Genomic DNA, 14427 nt, shown 5'->3' with positions numbered 1-14427 from the left:
TCACTCTACAAACAACATTTTTATAATGTTTTATGCTGATGATGTCATCACAATGTGACTAGAGCCCAGAGCTTTAATGTTCCTACTGTGATCAATACTGATCTGATAGATCTGATGATCAATAGAATCAATAGAAATCTGATAGACACAAAACTCACATTGACTTAATGGCACATTAACAGCTATATTAATAAATTATTCTTATATCAGAGCTGGTTTCTCTTTCAAAACACAAACACCATCATACAATAAACAATCTGTCACAGAGATTGTTTTTCTTCTTCTTACTTTAAACTCATTTTTGCTTTGTTTTGGTGAAATACTGGATAAAACCTCTTTAAAAGCCTGTAAGTAAGTGAGATACTGGACACTTTTACTTCTGGCCTGTAAAAACACATCAACTAACAACCAAACATCGCAGAACATGAGCAGACTCTTACAAGACAAAAGGACTAACTGATGTGTTTGGTATCTAAACGTTGGCTGCTGGAGTTGTTGGAGTTTAACTTCCCCAAAGATCCCAGTAAAGATCCCAGTAAAGATCAGCGCAGATCGGCCAACGTTTGACTAAACTCTGGTAGCATACAGGACTGCACAGAGCTTTCTTTAAAGGGGACCTACTGTGCTCAGTTCAGCTCCATATTTTATATCTGCATGATTCACAGTTCAAAGAAGTCCTGATTCATCTTCTACTGGCCCTCATGCCGCCCCTCAGTTCACCCTCTGTCACTATGTCGTAACTATGTCGTAACTATGTCGTTAGCTTGATTTCTACTGTAGGTAGTTAGCTAGACATGCTAACGTTAGCATCTTAGAGCAGACAAACACAGATTAATCCTTGAACTCTTGTTCTTGTGTTTTTGGTTTTAGTGTACAGAGTGTCTGACTGCAGCTGCATGTAAATACAGACACTGATTGGACGATCGCTGTTTGGGGGCGACATTTTTAAAAATAACTCATTTTCTGTTAGACGACTAACTGATGTCAGCAGATCTCTGCTGGTCACTCTTCTTCTCTGTTTGCTGTAAACACACACACAACAAATCAGGTGTGTCTCTGAGGTGTCCGTGAGCACATTTTGGTGTTTGCTTCATCAACATGAAGAAAAACAAACCGCTTGTTTAATCGATTAGTGATCGGAAAGTTAATGTGATAATAAACGGAATATCTTCGGACTCTGCAGAGAGGAGCTTCAGGCTGCCGTGGCCTACATCTGTCACTGTCCAAATCAATAGAGATGATAGAAGAAGAGGAAGTCAATCCCCTGTGCACACTGGAGATGCTGCTCGCTGATTGGCTGATCCTCCAGGCCACGCCCCTCCCCTCCCCTCCTGTGTGATGACAGGAGAGACACATAAATAACACCTCAGAGGTCTGTCTGCCTGCAGCTGTACAAGGTTTCTACACTCATCCGTCCATCTTTCCCTCTCTGCAGCAAACAGGAAGTCCGAGTTCACAGAAACTTGGAAACGTCTTGCTGTTTCCCACTTTGACTTTGGACCCTGAAGTACCATCAGAAAACCCTTTTTTACAGACTGAAAACTGAGTCTGTGAACGCACCGCCGAGGACTGTTTCTTCTCTTGTTGGATTTGTCAGATTTGGGGGGCGGTGAAGCCGCAGGTCTGAAGTCTGAAGCTGGTCTGGGATCAGGTTCAGGATGGAGCTGAAGGACTTCTGTCTGACAGACAACTATCACTTCGTCAGTCCACAGCGGTGAGGAACAACCAACAACTCATTATTATTCATTTAAAAACTTTATTTATGTCTGTTTTCTGCATCTTCTGTTCAACTTGTTCCAACACTTTTAGATGAAGTCATAAATACTTTATTCTAATTATTAAAACTGTAACAACAGCAGGAGTACTTTTAGTTCGACTAGATGTACTTTTAGAGTAGTGGCAGTACTTTTTGTGCTTCATTGGAAAATAACACATTTAAACAACAACAGAGGTAAAACAAAGACTAAACTATGTTTCTCACCAAAACATGGTGAATGTATTTCCCTCCTCATAAAACATTAGATTTTTTTAAATATTTTAAATCCTGCATGGTTTACAGTCATGTTTACTTGCTAGCAGTCTTCTTCTTCTTCGCTGCCTTTTGTTGGCACATTGCTGCGTGTCTCTGCAACACAAGGAAAACAACAGCAAGTGTCCAAAAACCGCATCATGTTCAGGTTCAAGTGACAAAGACCTCCAGCAGCTAACCCTTAGCTAAGTGGTCATTTTAACCCAAACCATGATCTGACCCTAAACCTGACCAAAGCTTCACCGCGGCGTCGCCTCATCAGAGGAAGGATTTATTTTCCGACAGATGTCGTCCTGCTGATCCAGACGTCTGATTATGAAACACTTGGATGTTTCGTTCTGGAGGAAAGTTACCAACAGCGTATTTTGTCATTTAATTTGGAGGACTTGTTCCTGGTGCGTTACAACCTCCTGTAGATAAAACAGGGACCCACTCATAAAAACACGGCTCCACGGCGCCACCAGTGGTCAAACCCTCCACAGAGCAGCTTTAAAGAGCTGTCGGAGCTTGCTGCTGATTGATGATCTTCAGCTGTTTAATCTCACCCTTTTCTTCCTCCCCAGCCTCTTGGACTCCTCCTCTTCTTCCTCCTCCTCCTCTCCTGCTGATGAAGCTCGTTCTCCGGCCTCCTTCCTCCACTCCTCCCCCCTCAGTCCCTCCTTCCCCCTGGACACCACGCCCGCTCTCAGCCCCTCACACCCGCCCTTCCTCCTCTCCAGCCCGGCCTCCTCCTCCTCCTCCTCTTCCTCCTACAGCCTCCTCTGTGGAGCGCCTGAGCCCGACTCCCCGACAGGATCTAGTTCCAGCGGAGGAAGCGTCGGGGGCAGCGCTGTGGTGTCAGAGGCTTCAGTGCGTTTCTCGATGTCACAGACGGGTTCATTTTCAGCACAGGTGAAGAACCTTTTATATTTATTTTATTTTATTTTATTTTATTGATTGTGGGTTTGTGTTCAATCGCTGTTCACACCTTCATCACCATGAACACACACATACACACACACCGTCCCGTCCATGTGACTACGCAAACACACAAGAGGCAGCTGCTGAGTCTTCAGACTGGACTGTGTTTCCTCTCTGCAGGTGGACTCCATCCTGAGGGGAGACTTCCTGACACCGCTGGGTGTTGTGGGGCCCAAGAGGCTCTGTCTGGTGTGCGGTGACTTCGCCTCCGGGTATCACTACGGCGTGGCGTCCTGCGAGGCCTGCAAGGCTTTCTTCAAGAGGACCATACAGGGTGAGAGCCACAGGGCGGCTGGGCGTCAATCAATAAGTGAACCAGAAGGCAGAGCTGATCAATACAGCAGCTCTCACTGCATCGATTAGTGTGTGAAGCTATGAGCCCACACATCAGCTGCTGGAGTCACACCAGGAAAACAGCATCGCAGGGCTCAGATGGTCTTTTTGTATATATTGTTAATATTAAACAATCAATCAATTTGCTCAAATTCAGCTGCTGTATTAAGTCATTACTGTATTTATTTCTATTTCAATAATCATATTGAATTTGAATTGAGGAGCTTTGTGATAGTGGATCAGTGTATCCAGGATCACTGATGTTAGTAGACTCAGTGAAGACAGGAGACCCAGAGAGAGCCAGAATAAGCTGAACTGGCTTTGTGAAACAGGGTCAGGGTCTACATCACTCACTGAGTTCAGGTTCGACAGTGTGAGTTTAGTCAACATCCTGGACTCTGGAGTTTAAGCCCCAATAAACACTGGCTGTGTGTGTGTGTGTGTGTGTGTGTGTGTGAGAGAGAGGGAGGGGGGAGGGAGGGGGGAGGGAGGGGGGTCTCTGGACAGACTTTCTATAGATTTCTGTGAGAAAAGACAAAATGACAACATAGACAGACGGACGTAACACAAGCAGAATCAAAGTGAGAGGACACACACACACTGATGACAATCAGCAGACAGAAGGACAGAATGTATTTATTGAATTAAATTATTAGCAAATATTATACATTTAAAACCCTTATTTTGATTCTCATTGGTGACATTAAACAGTACATCGACACAATCGGCTCTTCAAACGATAAGATGGCCGTTGAAATGTTTGATATGTGCTCTGTTTGTGATGTTTTAATGTTGTTGAATTATTTCTTTAATTAGTTATCTGTGGTTACCTAGGCAACATCGAGTACAGCTGTCCGGTGATGAACCAGTGTGAGATCACCAAGCGGAGGAGGAAAGCCTGTCAGGCCTGCCGCTTTCAGAAATGTCTCCAGGCCGGGATGATGAGGGAAGGTACGTCAGTCTGTCAGAGAAACTTCCCATGAGTCTTTGCAGTGTTGTTGAGTCTCTGCTTGAAGAGACAGTTAACGTTTCCTACTGGAAAGTCGCAGAGCTCAGTTTAAAGTTTACACAAAACAACGACACAAAGAGATGCTGAACGACTACATAGAGACACAAAATGACGACAAAGAGACTGAAAACAACAACATGGCGTCACGGAGGATGGGGGGGGGGGTGCAGAATTAGCTGACCGGCTCTCTGTGTCGCAGGTGTTCGTATGGACCGAGTCAGAGGAGGACGGCAGAAGTACAAGAGGCGGGTGGAGACTGGACCGAGTTTATACACCAAAGCCCCGTACACCCACCCTGTCAGCAGCAGTGAGTTCACAGTTCTCACTCAACGTTTTCATCGTTCACACTTTATGTTACAGTCACTTATTTTATTTGATTACTGCCTGTCTTTTAGGAAACAAGGTGATTTCCCATTTGCTGCTGTCAGAGCCCGCCCCACTGGCTGCCAATCAGGACGATTCGACCAATGACAACAGCCTGCGGACGCTGCTGACCCTCTGTGACCTTCTGAACCGGGAGCTGCTGGTTCTGATTGGCTGGGTCAAACAGATCCCAGGTACACACACAATTTGAGTCATATTTTAGTACTCAGGAATCAGGCCAGCTGAATCTTAATTTTCCCTTTTTTATTTTCTTACAACTATATATGTTTTCAATTTCCTTTTCAAAGTGTTCAATTTGAGCTTTGGCATTTAAAATGTTTCAGTTTCCTTGTTGATATGTAATTACTGCCTGATTATCTATGATGTGACACCTGCTCTGTCCCGCCCCTCTTAGGTTTCTCAGGGCTCTCATTGGTCGACCAGATGTCGCTGTTGCAGAGCGGTTGGATGGAGGCGCTGCTGGTGGGCGTGGCCTGGCGGTCGCAGGGCGCGGCGGGGGAGGAGCTTGTGTTCGCCGGGAACCTGCGGCTGGACGAAGCTCAGTGTCGAGCCGCGGGATTGGCCGACCTGTATGAGGCGCTTCGTCACCTGACGGCAAAATACCAGTCGATGAACCTGAGCCCCGAGGAGGCGGTGACACTGAAGGCCATGGCACTCGCTAACTCAGGTACACACACACACACACACAACTTAGGTAAACTTCATCTAAAACTAGCTAACTGTATATAAAGTAGTTCAACTAGCTAACTGTATATAAAGTAGTTCAACTAGCTAACTGTATATAAAGTAGTTAGAACTAGCTAACTATATATAAAGTAGTTAAACTAGCTAACTGTACATAAAGTCATTAAACTAGCTAACTGTGTATAAAGTCATTAAACTAGCTAACTGTATATAAAGTAGTTAGAACTAGCTAACTATATATAAAGTAGTTAAACTAGCTAACTGTACATAAAGTCATTAAACTAGCTAACTGTGTATAAAGTCATTAAACTAGCTAACTGTATATAAAGTAGTTAGAACTAGCTAACTGTATATAAAGTAGTTCAACTAGCTAACTGTATATAAAGTAGTTCAACTAGCTAACTGTATATAAAGTAGTTAGAACTAGCTAACTGTATATAAAGTAGTTCAACTAGCTAACTGTATATAAAGTAGTTAGAACTAGCTAACTGTATATAAAGTAGTTCAACTAGCTAACTGTATATAAAGTAGTTCAACTAGCTAACTGTATATAAAGTAGTTAGAACTAGCTAACTGTATATAAAGTAGTTCAACTAGCTAACTGTATATAATTTTACGTTTTTATGTGGGACGTACGACTTATTTAAAGCTCCCTATGGAGTTTTCTTTGTTTACATGTCGTGGTTCTCACCAGGGCAAACCCCACAGTAGGCTGACAGCTGCCCTCAGTGAATGAGAACTAGCGTAAAAACAGAAACAGCAGCATGAATACTGATATTGATTTACAATTATAAGAGAGGAGACGTTAGGGGGGGATTTGGGGGGAATGGAGGGGGGTCTGACCTGAATTGATCCCAGAGTGGTTATTGATATTGATCAGAGGCTGGGAGCATCGCAGTGTCGCTCCACAAACTTCCTTTTTTTTTGGAAAGGAGGGTGTTGGGTTGTCTTTGGAGTGGGCGGGGGGGTGTTATCCTATATTCCCATGTGCAGAGCCAAATAAACAACATGTTAGTCCATCTCTCTGCCTATTGGTTCCTACTGAATCTTTAAAAACACCTCACAAATATGTAGTTTCTTAACAAAGGCTCAGTGACAAGATATGTGGTGCTGTGGGACACACACTGTACTTGTTAGTGGGGTCAGTTGTTGTTGATGCTAACAATGCTAACAGTGGGCGGACAGCTGTGTGTTAGCAGTCGATCAACGACATCTGATTGTTATTTAACACTCCTGTTGAAGCAGTGCATGATGGGACACTGGTGGGTCCTTCCAGCTGAAGTCTGGTCAGTCTCCCACTGTCTGAGCCTCGGATCAATAAACTGTATTGATAGATTCTGTTGTGGATCGATAAACTGTTAACTGTCTGCTGGAGGACGCAGAGTGTGTGTGTGTGTGTGTGTGTGTGGTACAAACACCCACAGGCTGACCTTGACCCTTTTTTTTGTCTCCCACTTGACCGTCTCGTGTCCTCTCTTTGTCAAGAAAAAGCATATGAATTATATACTAATGATAAAATAATGGTGAAACGATGGCAGACATATTTTATATCATTCTTTATGTGTTCATACAGCAGCCTACACCGGAGTTATAGTTAATGAATACATGAATCAACACTTCTATCTGCTTATAGCTACATTATAGACTGTTTGGGAACTCCTGGTTCAATCTTTAGTCTTTGTATTTTATTAAGTTAATGTTGTTTTAATGTAAAATCTTACTTTTCAGATTAATAAATGTCGTGAAGTAAAAACCCAGTCTTTCCCTCTGAGACGTGGTTGTGGAAGTAGAAAGTGACGTGAAAAGAAAAGACTCATTTCATTATTAATGATCTGTTCGACTAATCGATTCATCGCTGCAGTCCTGTCCCTTTGTAGCGTCCTCATGTCCTCTCTGTCTGTCCGTCAGATGCCGACCCGGTGGACTGTCCGGACTCTGTGCAGAGGTTCCAGGACGGGCTCCACGAGGCCCTGCAGGAGTACGAGTCGACCCGCAGAGAGCAGCACCGGGCGGGCCGGCTGCTCATGAGCCTCCCCCTCCTGAGACAGACCGCCGACCGGGCCGTGGAGGCCTTCCTGCGGCTGCACCGCCACCGCTGCGTCCCCCTCCACAAACTGCTGCTAGAGATGCTCGACGCCAAGGCCTGAACACCTGACCTGAGACCACGTCCATCATCAGGAGAGGACAGACTGAGACCATGTCCATCATCAGGAGGGGACAGACTGTCATCTCTCTGAGACCACGTCCATTATCAGGAGGGGACAGACTGAGACCATGTCCATCATCAGGAGGGGACAGACTGTCATCTCTCTGAGACCACGTCCATTATCAGGAGGGGACAGACTGAGACCATGTCCATCATCAGGAGGGGACAGACTGTCATCTCTCTGAGACCACGTCCATTATCAGGAGGGCACAGACTGAGACCATGTCCATCATCAGGAGGGGACAGACTGTCATCTCTCTGAGACCATGTCCATCATCGGGAGGGGGCAGACTGAGATCACGTCCATCATCAGGAGGGGACAGACTGTATGTCGTCCAACATGGCTGCTGACTGAAACACTGGCAGTCTGGCAGACGTGACTCTATTTGTACGTTTTTTACAGTTATTGTAGTTTTTAGTGAAACTAAATCTGAAGCAGCTCAGGACAGAGTGCTAACATTAGCCTAAACTCTGATAAACTAGTATCTTCTCCAACACGGTGGACGTTCCAGTCCTCAACAGCTCATGTTTCCAACATAAAAGTTAGCTAATGCTAAGCTAATGCCCCTTGTCTTTGGAAATAACATTAGGTTACTACTGTAGGTAGTTAGCCATGCTAACATGCTAACGTTAGCAGCTGTTCCTAGAAACGGTTGCTAAGCTATTAGCTGTTTGGGGGGCGGAGTTTAGAGAACAGTTAAATGAAACTGTTGATCTCTCATGATGTAAACGTGACAAGAGGAACAACAGACAGCAGCTGGACCTTCACCTCACATCCTTCATCGTCGTCGTCATCATCATCTTCATCGTCGTCGTCATCATCATCATCGTCTGAACCTGGACACATTTTCCTAAAGTTTAGATTTGTGATCTATTTTTGTAAAAGAAAACAAATATTTTTTTGTGATCAGTGTTTACCTCAAAGATGAGCCTGACTGCAGATAATTAAATGCTTTTGGAATAAAAACACGATTCAGTTATTTTCAAATGATTTCCGTCACATTTTCATGAGTCAATGTTTTTATTTTTTATACAAAGACTGTTAGAAAAGAACACAAATATTAAAAACCTCCTCGGTGCTGACCTGAGTTCAGCCATAACAACAGTTTCACAACATTCACTATGAGCTGTTTACATGACAGAGTTTAATAAAGTTTGATGTTGAAAAGAGACCAACAGGAACAGTTCAGAGCCACAGATGCTGCATTCACAGGTCATGGGAAACATGGAAATCACGGAAACCTTTATTCATCTCGTGAATAAAATGTCAAAATGTCACAAGACGATATTTTTAATGAAAAGCACAAAGAGCTGCAACTAAAATTTTTTTTTACTTTATCTACTATCATCGTTTCAGTGATTTTTCATGCAAAAATATGAAAATATTCTTTAGTTTCAGCCTCTTCTGCTTTTCTCAGATTGATATCAACTGAATATTTTTGGACATTTGAAGACTTAGGAAACTAACTTTGTACTTTTATAGGGAAAATAAAACGTTCAGATTAACACGTAATCAAACATATTGTTGCAGCCCTAAAATGAAGTAAGTCATCAGTTTATGCCTGATTTTTAGTTTCATAAGGAATAATAAATGCTCTTAAACCTAAAATTAAAGTTTTAAATCAGTTCACGTCCAGGTGACTTCCTGCGTGGCTCCAAATGTTCACATCACAGATGGAGAAATAATAATAAAAAGGTCCAAACTGAAGATTTAATGCTGAAAACTGATACACGAATAAAGAAAACGAGAGATCAAAGTGAAACGAAGCCAACAACGATGAAAAAAACTCGGAGAGACAACAGGAGACAACAAGACACAACTGGACAGGAGGAGACACCAGTGATGGAAACCAGTTAAATAAAACACACAGTGTCACAGGAGGTGAACTTACAGGAGGTTTGGATGGTGGACGACTGTCAAATTAAAGGAGGAAGACGCTGGAGGACGAGCAGCTTCCTGTAAACACTTTATTTTAAAAATGTCCTTATTTTCCTAATAATCATTTACCTGGAAGTTTCCTGGAAAGAACGTCAGAACATGGAACGTCTTGAGGGTTTCTGCAAGTTAATTCTTTTAAAGGTTTTATGTAAAACCACGCAGAGACCAAAGATGCTGTATGAAAGTACGACAGACGATGTGACCTGAGGTGTTTATGTTACATCACACTGCTTTCAGCAGCGTATAACTATAATTCCTAATGATATAATGAATTGAATGAATGCCACCTGGATAAGTAGATATTTTACTTAAAAGGAATAATACCACAGTGTAGAAATACTCTGTGACAGGTACAAAAGTATTATCATTAAAATATACTTAAAGTACAGAAGTAATAATATATATTATATTATTGGATAAGTCGTATCTTAACTCTAATATTGCATCATAATATATTGGTTGATAATATTTTGTATTATTGGTCTGAATATGCAAAAGTAAATTATATTGTTAAATAAATGTAGTGCAGTAAAAGGTACAATACATGTACTTTCCAAATTCCACTGAATAATTAATGTCTATTAATTGCAGAGTCAACAGGCGAACATACAACATACAGAAAGAATTAAGTTTTCAATATCAAACTCATTAATAAATTCTTTTTTTCCCAGTTATTATTTTCCATAAAACAAAGTTCTTTCCAGGAAATGATGATTCGGGAATTATTAGGAAAATATAAAGTGTTACTCAAAGTTTCTTCTTCGCTGCTTTTGGCAGATAGCAGACAATTAATTAGGCAGCAGAAGCAGAGCTGGAACCTGATTGGCTGTCACTGTGAGACGTTCAGGCTCGACGTGTTTTTGTTCATCACAGTGTGAATTTACAGTCAGGACTCCAAAAACCTGCTGAACTAACAAACTGCTGGATTTCAAACATATAAATTAAAAAAATAAAGTTTCCATACAAACTTTTTTTAAACAGACGCATCAGACTGCAGATAGAAAAATGTCACAGTTAGAAAGAGAACAAAAAATAGTCTTCTTCTCTGGTGGTTATAAAAAGATTTGAAAGTTGAAGCTGCATCAACTGATGTTTTTCTGTCACTTGGAGGCAACAAGCTGAAAACACACAGCAACATGGTCCTTCATGTGGAGTGTTTGAGTCCAGTCTTCTCTCCGTTAGCTCTGTTTCTGGTCTCCTCCACCTCCTGAGGGACACATCTGTCTCTCACTGTGTCCAGCAGCTCGTCTCTGACGGAGTCTGTCTGTTGCTGAGCAGCTCGTGTTCAGCTTCATCAGTCTCAACCAGACAGGAAATGTGCCAAAAAATTAAAAATAAAACTAGAAGCTACAAAGAGGCTAAAAAGCTCCACAGAGCTGCAGAGATGGGCTTGCTAAACCCCGCCCACCTTAGTTACCGTTGCTAACCTGTCAATCTTTCTGTTTTCATGTTAAGTTTCAGATTACAATTCATGGTAATTCAGCGTGTCCTTGATTTCACACAGAAGTAAACAAACGCAGCAGGATTTATCAGCTGTAGCTAGCTAGCATAAGCTAATGCTAAAACACAGTTCATGTTTGTATCTTCAAACAGAACGCTTTACTTTGTGAAAGGAAAAGGAAATGTAACTATTAAGTTTGGCTTAGTTTAAACACCAAGTAAACATCAGGACAATGTCGCTAACGCTAACTATAACCCACTAGGACACAAGAACACGCCGTTTCTGTATTTCCATGATTATGACCTAGGGACTGTTAGCTTTAGCCTCAGTCTGTTAGCATGATCATGACCTGGAACCTGTTAGCTTTAGCCTCAGTCTGTTAGCATGATCATGACCTGGAACCTGTTAGCTTTAGCCTCAGATCTAAGACTGTTTTACAGGGTTCTCGTTTCAGTTGGAGACGGCGTTTTCAAGGAACTCATGAAGCTATCGTTAGCATAATTAGCTAGCTAGCTACAGCTGATAAAATCTGTCAGTTACGTCAACAGTTGCTTACTAGAAATAAGAAGCTGCTTCTGTTTACTTCTGAAATCAATCAATCAATCAATCAATAAATCACGTGCTGTGTGAGAACAGAAAGATTGACAGACTAGAGTAACTAAGGGAGGCGAGGCTTTGCAATTGGCCAATTCAGATTTACGAGTGAGCCCTTCCACATTCCACCGATTTATTGATAATGTAGAAATATTGATTAGTGCAGCTTCAGCAGAACAGTTAGAGACTTTCAGCTGTTTCAGGTTCATCTTCCACCTGACGTTAGTTAGTTAGTTAGTTAGTTAGTTATGAAACAGCCAACCAGCATGTGGTAACCGTGGTAACCGTGGCAACAGGAGTCGAGTGTCAGTCACAACAGCCATCAGAAGCTGGTCTCATTCATATGTGGTTTGGGGCTGGTGGGGGGGGCGGTGGCGGGGCTGTCCGGACTTGCCGGGCTCTCGGGGGAAGCTGGGACATCTGCAGGAGGCGTTGCGGCGCCGCGGTGAGGTGAGACGGGTGCCTGAGACCGGGTTGGGCTCACAGCTGGAGGTGGAGGTGGTGGAGGGGTGGGGCTCGTTGGGGAAGTGGGCGTGACCCAGCGGTGTGTCGAGGACGAGGATAACGCCGATGGTGACAGTGATGAAGGTGTTCCTGAGGAGTGGCGTGCACCGGGCGACACAGAGAAGGTGGTGGGGGTCCTGAGGCCAAATCTGGCCTCTAACTCGCTGCACACCGCTACGCTCCGCCTGGCACCGTCTGACCCCGCTGGGACCCCGAACCCCGAGCCTCCCGCTGCCTCTGAACCCTTAGCGAGCTCCTGGCAGCGCTCCACGAAGCTCCCCCTGCGGACAGACCCCCACTCTCTGTCTCGGTCCAGGTGTCTGGGGGGCCTGGGGCTGGAGGTGGAGTTGTGGCCGTAGGCAGGGATGGTGAGGGTCTGTGGTCCGGCTGAGAGGCCGGAGTCTCTGACAGGTTTGGTGAGGGGCATGGGGGGCGGGGCCTGCCGGGGGAGGCTGCCGCACAGTGAAGCGGACGAACCCGAAGCTCCGGGTCCTCGTCCTCCTGCTGCACAGTGGAGACGCTCCGTCCTGAAGACGTCACTGAACTGAGAATGAAGACTGGAGGGACAGGAAGTCACAAGATCAACAACAACAACAACAACAACAACAACAACAACAACAGCAGCAGCAGCAGAGATCTGTCAGATCTGAGCCCGACTGCTGCGACCTGCAGGGTGAGGTCACAGATGGAGACAGACAAAGACAACAGTATGCTACTTTTTGGTAGCACTGCTAGCTTGTACTACATGTCCTGTAGAAGGTCAACAGTGAAGAAGCCGGACAGCAAAGAGAAAAACACAGTGAAGTTTGTTTATCAACAATCAACTCAAAGCTTTTCTTTATTCTTCCACCTCATTTTAGTTTTGACAGATTGAGATTCGGACAATATCAAACACATTCATTGAAAGAAAAACAAACTAAAGGTTAGCAGCACGCTAACCTCCCCGAGTGTGTCAGTGATGTCATCGAGTCAGCGTCGGCTGACGACTACAAGTCTGAAACTGAAAACTGTCTGTTGCTGTGGAGTCAGACAGAAGTGTGTGTGTGTGTGTGTGTGTGTGTGTGTGTACACTACCTGCAGGTAGAGGCTCTAGGTGTGCTGTCAGGTGTTCTGGTCAGAGCCAGGTCACACTGGTCCAACAGCTCCAGCAGCTCCTCCTCGGTTGGCCCGCCCAGTGCTGTGAGACAACCAGTGAGAGCCCGTCACTCACAGACCAATCACAGAGCTCACAACAGTCACATAAAAAGCTGATGGAGCAATTAGAGAAGACATGTCCCCCCTGGACCGACGTCAGCTGCTGTGTGTCCATGTTTGTAACAGAACATTAAAGCTAATTTAAACGTTCATCTTCTGTGAACAATAAAGTTGTGTCTGTTGAAGAGTCTGACCTCTGATGTCGACCTTGCCGGCGATGTCCATGGCGGTGGTCAGGTCCCACATCTGGATGCTGCCGTTGCTATGGCCACTGAACAGGTACCGACGGGGCCGAGAGCCGATGCGACTCGAGCCCTCACACTCGTGAACCATGAACGATGTGATGGAGGTGCCGTCCACCGAACGCACCTCACACACCCTGATGGACACACAGTTAACCACAGGACACATCAAGTCATCTCAGGACACTTTACAGACAGAGCAGGTCTACACCGACTCTTTCTAATGTTGATCCAGAGACCAACAGGTCCCACCAGGAGAAGCACTGTGGAGAGGAAGAACTTTATACATGTGCTCCATATGTTTGTTCTCATTAACATATTATTCTGTTTATGCTGTCAGACGACTGAACGAGGATCATCATCATCAGGTCATGACGCTGTCTGACAGGAGAGGCTAAACACACACACACACACACACACACACACACACACACACACACACACACACACACACACACACACACACACACACACACACACACACACACACACACACACACACACACACCTCTTTCCGTTGGACGACAGCCTCACGTAGAGTTTGTCGGTGTCCGGTACGACTCTCTGGATAAACACCTGCTGGTCGTCTCTCTCTCCATACGGACCTGAAACCAGGAACAGAGTCACCATCTGACCCCTGATCTCTGACCTTTGACCCCTCCGACCTTCACCTCAACAATCCCTCCTCTAACATGACTTTTCATGGGCTCCTCTGACACAGTGTCCTAGACTGCCATCTGCTGGACAACAGCTGCATTGCAGTAGAGACCACTTGGTGGTTCATCTCCTGTTTATTTGAGGACTTTCTAAATGAATTTTCGTCCTCTTTGAGAGTAAATCCAGTTTAACGGTGGGGAAATGTTCAAGTATTCCCTGGTTTGCCAGCATCTGAGCATCCTGGGACACCT

At 44.3% G+C, this 14427-nt stretch overlaps 2 protein-coding genes across 2 annotated transcripts in view; one reads left to right on the top strand and one right to left on the bottom strand.

The window, feature by feature from the left end:
• The first annotated feature begins 1658 nt into the window (after window positions 1-1658).
• On the top strand, window positions 1659-7546 carry esrrd (estrogen-related receptor delta). Its single transcript, XM_070905243.1, has 8 exons — window positions 1659-1714; window positions 2593-2920; window positions 3110-3263; window positions 4157-4273; window positions 4531-4638; window positions 4727-4888; window positions 5110-5382; window positions 7308-7546. The coding sequence occupies exons 1-8, from the start codon at window positions 1659-1661 to the stop codon at window positions 7544-7546; spliced, it is 1437 nt and encodes a 478-aa protein (XP_070761344.1).
• Window positions 7547-11901: 4355 nt separating this feature from the next.
• Window positions 11902-14427, bottom strand: part of shkbp1 (SH3KBP1 binding protein 1) — a 9397-nt gene continuing 6871 nt past the window's right edge. Inside the window, exons 14-17 of the mRNA XM_070905241.1 lie at window positions 14028-14124; window positions 13472-13656; window positions 13158-13260; window positions 11902-12640 (exon numbers count right to left, since the gene is read on the bottom strand). Coding sequence (XP_070761342.1) covers window positions 11902-12640; window positions 13158-13260; window positions 13472-13656; window positions 14028-14124 — 1124 coding nt within the window. The remainder of the gene's footprint in view (window positions 12641-13157; window positions 13261-13471; window positions 13657-14027; window positions 14125-14427) is intronic.

This window comes from Enoplosus armatus, chromosome 5, assembly GCF_043641665.1.
Source record: "Enoplosus armatus isolate fEnoArm2 chromosome 5, fEnoArm2.hap1, whole genome shotgun sequence".
NCBI classification, from domain to species: Eukaryota; Metazoa; Chordata; class Actinopteri; order Centrarchiformes; family Enoplosidae; genus Enoplosus; species Enoplosus armatus.
Note: the sequence above shows the minus strand (reverse complement) of the source record. Positions and strands in the feature narration are given on the sequence as shown.

What these genes read in the sequence shown, in the direction of transcription:
- esrrd (XM_070905243.1), top strand. Translation starts at nt 1,659, where the DNA reads ATGGAGCTGAAGGACTTCTGTCTGACAGACAACTATCACTTCGTCAGT. An exon ending in CGGGTTCATTTTCAGCACAG is followed by an intron (nt 2,921 to 3,109) that starts GTGAAGAACCTT and finishes TCCTCTCTGCAG; the next exon opens with GTGGACTCCATCCTGAGGGG. An exon ending in CTGGGTCAAACAGATCCCAG is followed by an intron (nt 4,889 to 5,109) that starts GTACACACACAA and finishes CGCCCCTCTTAG; the next exon opens with GTTTCTCAGGGCTCTCATTG.